Here is a 15,274-nt window from a genome sequence, read left to right as displayed (position 1 = left end):
CCTTTTACACCTCCAACCCTTATTGTTCCTTATGCACCGGTCATTGTTAGCAACTTCAGGCAGTGACAAATGATCATTGTGTGGGACTTCACCAATCTCCTTGTTCAGAACACAAAGGTGAACTTCATCATTAGCAGGAGGGTGCAAGTCAACTTGTATGAACTGTAATAGTGAATTCAAGGAATTAATGAATATTGTCAAGTTTATTTTCTTTCTATTATTTTCTTTCCTTCTACTTAGGTTTACAGTAGGTAGTCCAGTAGCTTAACAACAATCAATCCACCACTTTTGGTGCTTTCATTGCTTGTCTTTATGCATCCTACAGATCCATCCATCTCTCCTGAGATTTTTGGCTGCTATTGATGGTAAGCTTACTTCCATTGCTTCTTCCCTTCAAGCTAACATGAAAACAACCATGGATGGTTTGTTTGAACGAGTTTGTAAAATCCTGGTAAAATGTGTTTTCTAGTCCGACGACTTATTTAACTAGATAACATACCTCCCTATTTAGTGATTTATCATTTGTAACCAACCACATATTATCTTGCACTAACATCGTTCGGTTCACGACCCCTTGGGGACTGAGTTAATGCTCTCACATCCATAGCATGAGCCAATTCTTTCGAGAATCCTTTATCAAAAGCAATTCCCAAATCTTATATCTGATGTTCTTATCATTCAAAGAAGTGATTTCTATTCACCCATGATCTGACCCGATTACTTTATTATTTTCATTATTTATTTCTTTTCAATACATTGGTATTATAATTTCATAAAAAAACCTTTTACTCTTTTGAAATTTTCACTTTATAGTTAATCAATAAGTGATTGCTTAATCAAGGACGAAACTATAAGAAAAAGCGTAAGAATGGTGAAAAATTAACCCATTAAACAAAACTAATAATAAATTGTTAAAAGAGATGGTATAACTTTTTTAAGGGATGCAAATATAACATTCGAATACCACATTATTGAGGAATTTTTCTCTCTTACTGGTGACTACTGACTACCCTATTTTTTATATGGCTAGGCATGTCCCTGCAGTTAATGTAATAAAATAGATGTCATGATAGATAGTTATAAGTTTTAAAATTTGCATTTTAATTTTAATAATTAATAAGGAGAGATCACTTGATAACGATTCACCTTCGTACTAGTGGGATCAGGGCCGGCCCAAGAGCAAAACCACTCAAGTAAGGGCTTTAGGCCTCCAAAATTTAATTTTTTTTACCAAGTAAAAAAGGTCTAAAAACTTATGGTCATCTAAAAACTTGTGCAAAGTTACACCAAGCACTTTTGACCCACTATAACAGGTTTTTTTAAAAAAAATCAAAATTCATATTTTCTTAATTAAAGATTTATTTTTAATAAATATTTTCAAAATGTTTTTTTTCCTTAAGCTGTTCTTCTTCTCTCTCCCTTCTTCACCATATGTTATTGCCCATTTCAGATCAAACCCAGCAAATTTTCAGATCAAACCCAAAACACAACACAACAAAAGCTGCATAATTTTCCATCCAACAATCAAACCCAGAAATGAGAAAACCAAAATAAACCCACAAATAAGGTCTTAATCTTTTGGATCTGCGACTTCCATTCACCAATATTCATCACCCAAAACCCACCAAGATCATCTTCATCACCGACACCTCTGTTTTCTTCTTCTTCTCTCAGATCTAGTTTCCTTTCTTTTTTTTCACCTTCTTCTATCACTTCCCAAACTCCACCACCTCCTTCTTTGCCTCTGTTCTTCCACCGCCAACTTCAACCACCACTGCCCCACCGCCCAAGCCACAACCCCCTTTGGTGAACAACCACCACTGCCCACCTCTGGTGAAAACCACCATAAACCCAGATCTGGAAAAAACCACCAAACCCATTCTCCTAGCCACCGCAACCTTCCCCCCTCCTCGTCGCAAAAACCTTATCTGCACGCCGGCGAGTGAGAACACGCCGACGACGACCACCATGCTGCAACGGTGCCCCCTCTCGCTCTCTCCATCTCACTGGTCTCTCCTCTGTGCTGGGTTTTGGGATTTTATTGGAATTTAGTCACTTGGTTTTCAGTTTTATGGATTGAGGAATCATTGTTGCAACGGTTTATGGTGGTTTTTCAGCGATTTTGTGGTGTGGGTGTGGAACAAGAATCAATTTTGCTGCTCCTGGGAACAAGATCTGGTTTTTTCTCTGCAACTCAGATCTGGTTCTTCATTCCCCTAGTCTGAGTTCAGGTGAGTGAGGAGAGGGAGGAGATCAGGGCCAAAGGGTGAGATGGAAATTTCTGATGTGTTGGAGGGCCACTGAGAAGGTTGGGGGAGGGAGATTAGTGAGCACGGTTGATGACTGGTGATGGTTGGGGTGGTGGGATGATGGAGGAGGAAGAAGAATTTAAGATGTTTCTGGGTTGTGTTTCTGGATGCAGCAATGTTTGGGTTTTAATTACTGGGTTAATAATTAACGTAATCTTTCATTAATTAGTTTACTAATATATATGTTTTAAATAAAAAAAAAACCTGCTAAACTAGTACTCCTTATATAGTGAGGAGTCTCAAACCACACGGCCATGAGAATGTGGGTCAGACCCAACTTGGGTCCGAATACAAATCCTAAACCCAATTTATAACTAGTTCAATATATATACAAGTCCATATTATACCATTGGCCTAAAGAACTTATTTTTTTGGGTACAAACAATTTGTCTAAAGAACTAGATCATATCACTTTACAGCCATCAATTTCTTTGACCTTTTTTAGTAGATGGTACTAATAAGTGGTGGAGGTGCCAAAGGATATTAAGAGGTGATGGTATGATAATATTTTGATATATAGTTATATACAAATTTTAAAAGACAAGAAAACAATAATAAGTAAAAACCAGTGGTAACTCCTAAGTCTCCTTCATGAAAAGCATAGGTTCAACTATCATTCGACTATATGTTTATTTTTCAGAGACCTTTTAAAGTTTGTTCTTTCTTGTAGGATGTTTCCACTACTCCTTCGTGCTCTATTAGTTAATATTATAACCATATAATGTGTGAAAACGGTACCTGAAAAAGGAGACCAAACGCAAAGAAATCATATTCTTTGCATTAAGTATTATCAGATAGGCTTATTTTTGACCCCACACCTTGTAAAAAAAAAGTATTAGTAGCGTTGGTGGCATTGATTTCTTCCATTTTTTATTTCTTTTTTCTAAAGTGGGAAATTATTGAAACAGGCAAGTAGGGGGACATAGAACAAATCCTATTCATTACACAACGTTTTATTAAACAGAATAAAATAATAAAAAATACTGATTTGTTTTGTTTTCTTTAATTATATCTCTTGCCGATAAGGATATGCATTTTTTTTATAGGTAAGTGTTATTTGTTAGATGTACATATAGACTTGCTTCACTCAAACGTTTGACATCTTTGAAGGTGGAGTAAAATGTCCATTTAAACCCTAACTTTTTAATTAATATGTTGCATGATCATCTTTAATTTGTTCATCCTTTATAAAGTAAGAATGCCTTTGATTTTATGGATTATTATTGTGCATTAACTAATATAAGATGTACTGGTGGAGTTGATCACAGGTTAGGAAACCGCCAACTTGTGATTCTCTTTAAAAATTGGATAAGAAGGAAGTATTCAATATTCATGATAAGTTGCAAGAACAATGCCATGTGAAGAGCAAATCATTTCCTCTCTATTATTATGTCGTTTAGATAAGATAAGCAAACAAGATAGGATAGTCTAATCATATCTTGCTCTAACATGTTGATTATTGCATGCCTTCATCAGCAGGATATGATAACGCAATCATGTCCCTTATCCTATCATGTATAAAAGTTATCACGAGGAGGGAGCTAAGATAGAACTATCGTCACATGATATGGTAGTTGTTTTCAATTTCTTCTTAAGACATAACCCTAAATTCAATTATATAAATATTTAATTTTATATCATTAATAAATATAAAAAAATTAAATTTAATAATATATTAATTTTATTATTTATCAATTATTAGTTGTTTTTTAGATTAAATTACTAGTTGTTATGGCCAAGAAAGTAACTTTACATTAAAAGATATCAATAATTTTAGAAATCTTAGATAAAAAATCAGGTAATTGCCAGAAAAGATAAAGTTTACAGAAAAAATATTAATTGTCAGTGATTTCAATTATAAGTAAAATTGACTTTTAAATTCCTTTCTTTTCTGGTTTATCAGCCTTTTATAATTTTATAAATATATCACATATCCATGTTCAATTATTTATCATTCTTAAATTTCAAGAACCATTGACTTTGCATTAAATGAAAATTTAGTCAATAAATAATTAACATTCAAATACTCACTACATTTATAAATAATTATTAATCAAATATATTCCTAATTTACTTAAATTTTTATCAATTTTCAATTTTTTATATCAATATCAATCACCTCTTTAAATATACTCTCTATCAAAATATATTATTAATTTTCTAAATAAGGTTAGTCAAAAAGGTTGAATTGTTGACTCTATTTAGTACAGCACACCATTAGCCAGTGGCATTTTCACTCTGTCACTAACCCAATTACTTTTTTTCTCAAAATAACATTTCCAGCACGAGTAAAACAATAATAATAAAAAAAAAATAAAAAATAAAACTTCAATTTTTTTTCCCAAATTGCAAAAGTAATGGGCAACCTCAACTGGTCCCTAATAATTTCCCCGAAACAATGGCAATGCGAATAACGACAACTAACCCTCTACTCACCCCGTTACCTTACCTCAGCTTCGGGTGTCAACCGAACCAAAAAAAGAGAGAAACAAACCAACAAAGGTTACGTGACCAGAACCCAAAAGTAACGTCCACCGTTAACAGAGGGACCCACACCACACCAGTCTGGTCAGAAAACCACACCTGTCATTTACAATTAACCCGATTTTCTTTCCTTCTGTTTTCTTTCCTTCTGTTTTCTCTCCTTCCTCTTTCTCTATATATCAACCCTTCTCTCACCTCTCCTTTTTTCCATTCACACCATTTTCCTCCTCCACAATCTCCCTTTCTCTTCTTCCCTTTGTTCAGAGGAAGAACGAGAAAATCAAAAGCTATAACAAACAACAACAACAAAACCGAACCTAACATTCAATCAATTCATTCAGATCTAACCTCTTACCTTTGTTAATTCCATTCTCCTCTTGCAAAAATTTCCATTAATCATGGGTACGGAGATTCTACGGCCGCAGAATTGCTTAATCGAACGGATCAGAGCACCACCGGCGAGTTTTTCCCGGCGGAGAACAACCTATGGAAACTGCGGTGCTTACCTTAACGCTCCCGGCAGGGCTAACCGGAAACCGGTGGCCCGGCCGGAGCAAAGGAAGCGGGTGGTGGAGAGACGTCCGAGCTCCGATGATTCTAAGGTGGCGAGAGGCAGCGGGTTGGTGATGGAGAAGGTGACGATTCTCCGGCGAGGAGAATCGCTCGATTCGCAGATCAAGAGCGAGGCGTTGAAGAGAGAAGGTGACGAGCTCGTGGTTGTTGGGACTCAGCGGCTTGGACCCGACCCGGAAATGGTTCCTAAGCAGATCCGGATCATGGATGGCCAGATCGGGTTTGACATGTACGCTGGATCGGCGTTTGCGATGTCGCCGTCGCCGAGCGCGCTTCCTTTGCCGTCTTTTTGGAAGAAGGTTGCGCCGGCGGTGGCTGTTGACGACTCCGCCACGCGGGATCTGAGGCGCTTGCTCCGGTTGGAATGAACCGGGTCGGGTTAAGCTTCCGGGGTTTTGAATCGGGTCGTACCCATCTTTCCCTTCTCTTAATCTATATTCTAGAATCTTCTTGGTATCTGTTTATGCCCCTCCCGCTTCCAATTTTCGAGTTCTGACCCGACCGTGATTTTTTTAAACGGAAGGGTAGATCTGGAATTGGGGGTAGAAGTTGAGGTTAAAAATGTCAATAAAAAGAAGTTTGGAGTAGCAGCATGTGTAAGATGATGATGTTGTGGTTGTGGAGGTTGTTAAGGGTAAAATTTAGGTTGTAATGATCTCAGGTTAGAATGGAAAAAAAAATGTTAATTGAACAAAAAAAAAGAGATGGGAGGAAGATTGGGGGGTTGATTTGTAAAATCCGGAAGTGGATTGTGTGGGTGAAGTGAAAATGGTTTCTGCTCTTTGGAGATTTCTTGTAGGTTTGTAACCCCTTTTGTGATGTAAAGTGAAGAAAAAAATTAACTAGGGAAATTTGGGCAGATTCATATTTGCTAATATCTTTTTCGTAATTTTTGTTTTTTACTCTCGATTTTGATCATGAAGTGAAACAAACTTAAGATGATAAAGAATGAATAGTCAACTTTAATGATTGAACCATGTTGAATCAGTGCTAAGGTCGAGCACTTCCCTCGAAATTGTGTGTTCTATTCTCACTTCCGATGTGAGATTGTAAATACCTAAACGCGAATTAAGGCACAGAAGCGTGCCTTATCCTATGGTCGTAACCAAAACCACCCAAAGTTTATTTTATCAAAAGAAAGGAAACTGAATTAATTGTCCTAGTGTTCCTTGACTTTAAAGATCTCCATTGTCCTAGCGATTAACAAACCAAACTCCCACCTCAAAAGTTTCTTTGACGTGTTTAACTATGCAATTCTGATTAAAATAATTTGATGTGTGTGTGTTTTCAGGGGATAAACAAATTTGATTAAGATTTTTAAATGGGTATAAATTGTGGGTGCAATGGTAAGAGATGGGAGCTATGAAATGTGTCTAAATTTTTGTCTTCAATGCATAATGTGAAAGAGATGGGACAGGGTGGTGGTGGTTGTGAAGATTTTAAGAGAGTGGACAAAGAAACCTCCATCAATTTCAATGTGTGGTGTGTGGACTAGAGGACGAAGAGTGTGTAGGTCATTGCCTTGCAATCCCAGCCATGTCTGTGCGTCATTCACTCATACCGTGTTTATCCATGCATGTGTCTGGCTGAAAACGAAGTTCTCAACACCTCAAGGCTAAAACTATGACTAACTCATGATGAACTGTTAGAAGATAAATGAAGCATAACTGACTGAATTATATTTGACTAGATTAAAATACGATGGAATAAATATAAACAATATGTGTATAAATACTTTTAATTATACCGATATAATGTTAAACTACAATATTGATATAAATTTAACTGTTGACCTAATAACTTGACTGAGTGAATGATCAGTTCGAGTTTTCTATTAGTCCATTACGTCCACACGGGCTGGGTGCGCACTACCAATTTAACTAGCTAAAGGCGGATACTACAATGTCAGAAGTCACCACCCACACGATTCATATGCAAACGAAAGACATGATGGAGGCTCTTATGCCAATTGATAAGAACCATACCATCAAAGCAAGTTGTTGTTGTAGTTGGAAAGCCCCAAAATCTTACAAACTTCTCATTAATTAGAACTTTATACTTCTAATGTGGGAAGTACTTTATGAAAAAAATGAATTTCTCTATCAAAGCTAAGAAGTCCTGTAAAAACAAAATAATTAAAATGAGAGCCACAACTTAATTTTCTCAGCATCGATCTCATCTAAGGAAGGAAATGCTTGTAAATAAAAACCAAGGAAAGAAATAGTAGCCCTAGGGCTATGTTTGGTTGGGTGGAAGGAAAATGGGAAGGAAAGAAAACACGAAAACCGATGAGTGAATTAAGACTAAGGTGTAGTCTTAATTCATCCATCGGTTTCCATGTTTTTCTTTCCTTCCCACTTTCCTTCCATCCAACCAAACAAAACGACTTAGGAGAGCTATACAAATGACAACATCTTTCTTCATGGAATACTCTAGAACCGAGTATCTGGGAACATAAATTTAACTGTGGTAAATATCATTTTTTTTTGTCAAAGAATCATAAGTAGTCATTTAACCAAATGGGTTCTTTTGGGCCTCACAATAGTCATTGAAGATGGCCATGTCCCTGGTTTTATCATCTTGCAACTGGATTCCTAACATTCCAATCTAGACCAACCAGCCAAAACCTACCCACCAAAATTAAATCAAAATTTCCAGGGTATAGAAGAAACTCAAGAATTCAATGATGAACAGAGATTGATGGTGGTGATGACCAGCAATCCTTGACACCACAGTACCACACCAAGCATTCATTTGCAGGAAGATCGAATTGAAAATATGACTCGATCTTAATTTGATGTAACAGCTAGCATTCAAATAATGTATCTTTACTTCCACACTTGGTTTGTCTAGAAGTTACATGTTTGCAGCGTCAAGGAAATTGTGAATGATCAAACTCTTGCTCAATTTAATCTGAGACATAACTTTTCCCAAAACAATAAAAACTCCTCATACAAGGAATTAATGGCGTTAATTAACTAGTCAACTATGCTTGCATATTTTAATTATTAACCTCATATAAGTTGCCCTAAGAATTTAACTAAAGCTATGCGGCCATGCCTAATTGATAGTAACATTGTAATACTTAAGTACACGTAAATTAATTAAGGAAAAAAGTTACGATCTTTATTCATAAACCACCAATAGTAACAAATCTTGTTTTATAGATCACCAACTAATACACATTACATACACCTAATTTTTCTCTTATTTTTGTTTTTTCTATCATGCACATCCCATCATATAGTACGTGTTTAACTCATCTCTTTTCTCTTTCTTTTCATTTCTTCTCTATTTGGGTGTCTAAACCTAAAATAAGTGTTCATATCAAACATTATTATTTTATAAATGTTGGAACCATTCAAAATAAGGCCTCCTAGTTAACATTAAATACAATCAATTTTATATAATACCAGCAGAGCTCATCTCTTTTATTCTATAACATATGGATGAATAAAAATAAATGATAACATTCATTAGCATATAGAAATTAAAAAGATACTCGTCATAATATAATGTAATGAAACTGAAACATGTATGTATATACCGGGTCAGCATGGGCAAATAATTAACATCATCAACTTGGGTTATCCCACACGACTTGTAGTGAGAGAAGCATAAACATAACAATTAATAGTACCTTAAGGATCGAGATAAAACCTTAACCCTGGATCACCCATAGAAAGCTTGAATTAGAATTAAAGCTCGCACACAGTCTTTCCAAAAGTAGAAGCAAGACTACATCACTATACCCAATTCCATTTTGCGTAGAAGTAAGTAACATTAGACCACCCCTCCTCTCCTTCTATAAAAACCACTATAGTCTATAGCTCCACACAAAGAAACTCAAAAAGAAAATAAAGAGCGAGTAGTTAAGAGAAGAAAGTGCTAGAAGTCTCACAACTACAAATATATAGCTGAAATAGCTAGTCTTTATATACACGTTAGTTTGTGAGATAGAGTTAAGTCTAGCCTGAGTTCCCCGGAGAAAAAGTGAAAACATAATGAGTAGTACCATAGCAAAAAAGACGTTCTCCGGAGTTGGGAGCCTCATCAAGCTCCTCCCAACCGGCACGGTCTTCCTTTTCCAGTTCCTCAGCCCCATCGTGACCAACACCGGACACTGCAACACCGTCAACAAGTACCTCAGCAGCATTCTCCTCGTTGTCTGCGGCTTCAACTGCGTGTTCTCTTCCTTCACCGACAGCTACACCGGAAGTGATGGCCATAGGCACTATGGCATCGTCACCGCCAAGGGTATCTGGCCATCTCCGGCGTCGGGGAACATTGACTTGTCCAAGTACAAGCTCCGGTTCGGTGACTTCGTGCATGGTTTCATTTCGTTGATTGTGTTTGCTGTGTTGGGGCTTCTTGACATCAACATTGTTCGCTGCTTCTACCCGGAGTTTGAATCCTCTGAGAAGGTTCTGCTGCAGGTGGTGCCTCCGGTTATTGGTGCAATTGCTAGTGCGGTTTTCATGATATTCCCTGGTACTCGCCATGGAATTGGATACCCCACAAGCACTGATTCAAATGATACCTCCGAAAATTCTCAGAAGAAATAAGTCAATAATTAACATCTTTGATGTTTGATACAAACAATAACTTTCTGTTTAGGTTGTGTGTGCTTGATTTGTCAACTCTCTTATGATGTTTACATGTGTATTGTTAATTGTAAAAATGAATTATATTTCCTACAAATTCATCTTCAAGTATGTAGTTTTTCTTTAAAAAATTTTAGTCTTAGCTTTTTATTTTGTTCAAAATAATTGATGTTTTACATATCCAAAACACTTTAATCCATTCTCTTCCATTCATGTCCTCGGTTAATATTATATCTCCCAAGTATTATCTCTTACTTTCACAATTACAATTCTCACCGATTAGTTGACCAATGATTTTCATTTTCTCTCTTTTATATAACATCAATTAATAAACTCTTAAATATTGTGAATAACCTTTAAACTATAATAATTTTGGAACATGTGTGTACGTAGCTACTGATATAGACAAAAACTCAAGGTTAAAAATGAAAAGGATAACTTTGTTTTTGTTACATAGGAAGATATATAAAATGATAGTCATTTGTCAATGATTGAAGTGTTTGAAAAGATCAACTTTTGTTTTTGTCATGGAACACTCAAATTGAATTTGACTATTTAGTTATATTTGATTAAGTGAAGAAAAAATTGTCCTGCACATCATATATATGTCTTAACTTTGAAATTAATATTATAATGTAAATGGTGGAGGTGGGTTATCTTGGACGCTTCATCCGAAGCATACCTCGCACCATCCAGACGTACTGAGTCTTCATTCTAATTAATTATGGTTTAAAAGAAGAAAAAAATATCTCCATTCTTATAGATAAATTAACCCGCATAAAATATCTTTAAAATGTATTTAAAATAGTAAATTGTAAAAATTAAAAAACCAATTTGACTGGTCAACTCGCCCCATTGGCAAACCGCTTCTTGAGGTTTATGCGGGATGAGTCAAAATCTACTAACTTAAAATGCAAGGTGCAATTTCACTGTTCATAGTGCACAATTTTTTTTTTCCTCACTTCTGTTGCATTTGGGCCTATTTCATTTTTTTGTCCTCACTTCTTCACCTAGGGTTAGGACATACGAACTGTGCCGGCCTTTTCCCGTGAAATACGGTCGCAATCACCTCTACGACGCCTACACCCATTCTGTGTGTTCCAGTGGTTTGGATCCTCTCATGTGTAAAAAAATTTAAGAGTGTCAAGTTTCATCATCTCACCATTAATTTTATTTTATTTTATTTTTCATTTATTATCTAGACAAAAATTAATGGTGAGATGGTAAAACTTGACACTCTCAAATTTTTTTACCCTTGAGAGGATGCCGGCTAGTGTTCCAGTTGCCTCATTCACAGTTGTATTGGCTACTCCCGTACTTCCTCTTGCTAGGTTTGATGCTGCAACCCTCATCTGTCCTCTATCCTCTATTTTCCCTTTTCTCAAACGATGGTACTTTCAACCTCCATCAACTTTTCGGAAACAGCTGTGGCTTCTCCTTTACAGGTTGTTCGCCTACACCCTACCTTCCCATCTAATTCCTTTACAGCTTTTCTGATTTGATTTGGGTCACGCCCAATTATTTTCTATAAATTGAACCATTGTGTGCCTTGATGTTCATCTTGTGTTGTCAATCCAGTTCCTTCCCTTTCTTTTACTTTGATTTCTGTTGTTGTGATTTTGTTGTATTGATCTGAATGGGAGATATGAGTGGGCATGTGAATCCCATAAAGAAGCTCTGTCCTTGGGAAATTTGTCAGTGAATGAACCATTGAGTCCAGTGAATGAATTTGGGAGTGTATCGCAGTGAATGAGTTTTTATAGCATCTAAATAATTGCAATGTGATGCCAAGTTTTTTATGCTATTTTTCTATTGATGTCTGATTGAATGATGGCATGAAGGAAAGGTATGGTGTGTATTCAAAGCCAGTAAACCAAGAAGATGTGTGCGGATTTTTAATCCTATAAATGGTTAGTCATGCTCTTGAAAAGCTTTTGGTGTGGTTGTTTTAAAGCTAAAACTGACTATAATGTTTCAGTGCCTTCCTATTTTTGTTTCCTTGCTTTACTTGGCTTCAAGATATTTGCAGCAGAACAAGTAATTAGATCTTTATATATTGTTTTGATGATGATTGAAGTTTATAATTTGATTGTAAATGGTTCTTTTGGTGAACATGAAAGGCGTTGTTATGAGTTTTAGTTTTCCCCTTGCAGCATATGCTTTTATAGCTAGCTATTCTTTTTTTTTTTCTTTTATAAATCTTTCTCATCAAAGATCCTGCTCTTTGATTTTATATGGATGGAAATTGGGTGTTTCACTTGCTGTCTTGTATTTGGCTTTAATTACCATGGAGTAGTGCAAATTCCATTAATTCTTTAGACCGTGCAAAGCAGATATTGGGCCGTCCAATTTTCTTCCACTACTTTATTTTCTTCATGCTTTTTCACACGATTTACCCTGTTTCTTGGGAATTCTTCCAAATCTTTTCAGGAATGGCTGCAATTGCTTCATGGGATTTGTATAAGTTGTTGTTTCTCAACCATTGCGAAGGTCTGCACAAGAGGAAGATACTGAGTAGTATTTTAGTTTTCTAAAAGTCTTGACTAAGGGGAACAATTGGAAGATGAAATGTGAAATGGTGGAATAGTAAAGGCTGTTGCTGAGGGATGATGTAGAAGCCAAGATTTTTATGGGAGCTAAGAGTTTGTTGAAGCCCCTTTGCAGTTTTATAATCAGCTGTGCATGAAGGAAATTTGGTGGCTCAGGAAATTGGAGAAATTGCTCTCTTCAACCTTGCTGTGAATAAGAACAGGTATGTTTTGTGTAAAATTTTATAGTTGTTTAGCTGTTGAACCATGAAGTAAAACTGATTATCATATGATTGAGAAATCAAAACAATTCTTGATGTTTGAATATTGAGACCTTGCATTTTAGCCAAAGTCTTACCTTTCATGATCTTTTATTATGATAATCGTTTTCAATAAAAAAAAATCATCTTTAAGATCTGGGCAGTGGTAATGCTCTAGCTCTTCAAGATCATTGGCATATCTTATGCCTTTATGTGTGTGTGTGTGTGAATTAGTTAATGTATGAATTGGACTAAGCTTATAGACAATGATTATGGTGTGAATTTACTTGTCTATAATTATTGAGATAGAAAGGCGTGGTCGACTGTGCTAAAGAATTAGTTTGATCCATTAAATTGGAATGTATGAATAGGACTAAGCTTATAGACAATGATTATGGTGTGAATTTACTTGTCTATAATTATTGAGATATAAAGGCGTGGTCATTCTATCTTGCTTCTAAGGACATGAATTTTACTCATTCTATAAGCCATCTCTTGATAAAAAAGCTAAGTTGTCTATTTATACTTCTTGGAATCAACCTCACATGATGTGGTTGAAATTAAGCAGCAGCTTTTTGCTAGAACTTGCACTTGACTTCCTTTATCTATTCTCTAGGCTGATTAGGCAGAATCTCTAAATATAATACAACTGACATTTGCAGATCCTTAATTAATGGGTACGTGTTAGAAACATTTTAATAATGGAAACACAAATGAATGAAATGATGCTGAAGTTGGAAATCATTAAGAGGTTGACACATGGTGGTGAATGATAATTGGGATTGTGATGAAGGCAGCTAGGAGTAACCAAACGGCACAGAGGTTGGCTGGGCCGCTGGAAGTGGTACAAGCAGGACTGATCAGTTCAGTGTGCAATTTGATCGATCTGAAGAAGGTTGTAGAAGTTGTTGCTGCTATGATTTTAGACAACAGATACAAGTCGCAACCCCCTTATGACCTTTGTAAATAAGCTGATGAATATTTCCAGAGATAAAATGGCAACATGCTGAAGAAGATTCATGGAAGATATCTCAAAAATAGTTAGAAGGGTTATGCCTCAACTAATTTTTAGCAATGTTAGCAAGTGCAAGGGTTATGTCCAAGCATGGAATCGTCTCACTTTCTACTGCTGTAAAAAGATTTCATTCTTTATTGATTCTATATTTATATTCCAACATTATTTCTTTCTTTCATTACTATCATTTTCTCTCATGCTTTGGTGATTTAAAAAAAAAATTATAATATTTAATATCAAAGTTAATGGTGAAAGAATAATTATAATTTTGAAGAACAACAGCGTGCATAGTTTACAACACATGCCTTCTTGATCATCAATCTATGTTACAATTGGTTTGTTATGTATTGCAATATGTAAGTCTCATACATTCCCTTTATCTTTCTTATAAATAAGAAATAAATACCCGTGTACAACACCTAATTTGCAAAGTTTTTCAAAACTACTTTTACTAATTATCAATGCATTTTGTTTTCTTCATCAAATTTGGGCTTGCCTATGATTTTTTTTCTACCCGAGCCCAATGGAGGTTGGAATGCCTAAACGGTTAATGCCTTAATGGTGAATACAGAGGAAGGTGGAACTATTCCTCTTCCTCTTAATAACCATTTAATGAGTAATTTATCACAGTTATACTTTATTATCTACACATGGAATATTTTTTCCCTAAAATATCCTCACAGCCCAACAGCCATGAACAAATCATCAAAGTATTATGCCCATTATATTTAATTATGAATAATCATGATAAAAAAAGTAAGTCATGTTACATTTTAAAAAAGTTATATTATATTTTCAAGTTGTTATGTTATGATTAAGTTTTTTTATTCATCAGCATTCATGATTAGATCTAATGATAATATTTATTCCTACAATTTTCAGATAAAAACATTTTTTTTCATACGTACATACTTTATTTATATATATATAATGATAATTTATTTAGTGATGAATAGAACAATTAAAATGAGTCCAATATCTAAATAACTTAATTTAATTTAATTTAATAAATAGTAGTACATATTGGAAAAATAATTAACTCATATTTTAATAAATTCATATTTTTCTGTAAAAATATATAAATTCATATTTTAACAAATTGTAGAATTGTTGCTCCGTGCATCGCACGGGTACAATCCTAGTAAATCCAATTCATTTTACCATCCCTATACTTAAACCCTTGGCCCAATTCACACTGGAGGTATAACCTCTCCATCATACTATTTTAATTACAATCAAAGAAAATAAACCAACAAACTTTATATTTTTAAATTTTAAATTAATGAATTTTTGCTAATAATTAATTAGCATTTTAACTTTCTCCTACCTACTATCCAGCATCGATCTCACCTTTTTAGCAGCTATTTTAATATATAAAGCCATCGTATATATATTCTGGAACGCCACAATAACTTTTCATCATTTTAGTACATTTCCTACTCGATCACAAGAAAGTCACGTTTAAATTAAAGGTGCATGTTTTATAAACGAAAAAGAGATT

At 35.1% G+C, this 15,274-nt stretch overlaps 2 protein-coding genes and 1 long non-coding RNA gene across 3 annotated transcripts; all 3 read left to right on the top strand.

Moving 5' to 3' along the window:
• The first annotated feature begins 4,982 nt into the window (after positions 1-4,982).
• On the top strand, positions 4,983-6,255 carry LOC130723217 (uncharacterized). The gene has a single exon (XM_057574185.1). The coding sequence runs from the start codon at positions 5,192-5,194 to the stop codon at positions 5,732-5,734; it is 543 nt and encodes a 180-aa protein (XP_057430168.1). The 5' UTR covers positions 4,983-5,191; the 3' UTR covers positions 5,735-6,255.
• Positions 6,256-8,990: 2,735 nt separating this feature from the next.
• Positions 8,991-10,067, top strand: LOC130726774 (protein DMP2-like). Its single transcript, XM_057578078.1, has one exon. The coding sequence runs from the start codon at positions 9,371-9,373 to the stop codon at positions 9,929-9,931; it is 561 nt and encodes a 186-aa protein (XP_057434061.1). The 5' UTR covers positions 8,991-9,370; the 3' UTR covers positions 9,932-10,067.
• A 1,360-nt stretch (positions 10,068-11,427) lies between these two features.
• On the top strand, positions 11,428-13,951 carry LOC130723668 (uncharacterized). The gene is made up of 3 exons (XR_009014323.1): positions 11,428-11,880; positions 12,401-12,722; positions 13,421-13,951. It is a non-coding gene; the product is annotated as an uncharacterized LOC130723668 (long non-coding RNA).
• Positions 13,952-15,274: the final 1,323 nt, after the last annotated feature.

The sequence above is a fragment of the Lotus japonicus genome, chromosome 6, assembly GCF_012489685.1.
Source record: "Lotus japonicus ecotype B-129 chromosome 6, LjGifu_v1.2".
NCBI lineage: Eukaryota > Viridiplantae > Streptophyta > Magnoliopsida > Fabales > Fabaceae > Lotus > Lotus japonicus.
This window is presented reverse-complemented; position numbering and strand designations above follow the sequence as displayed.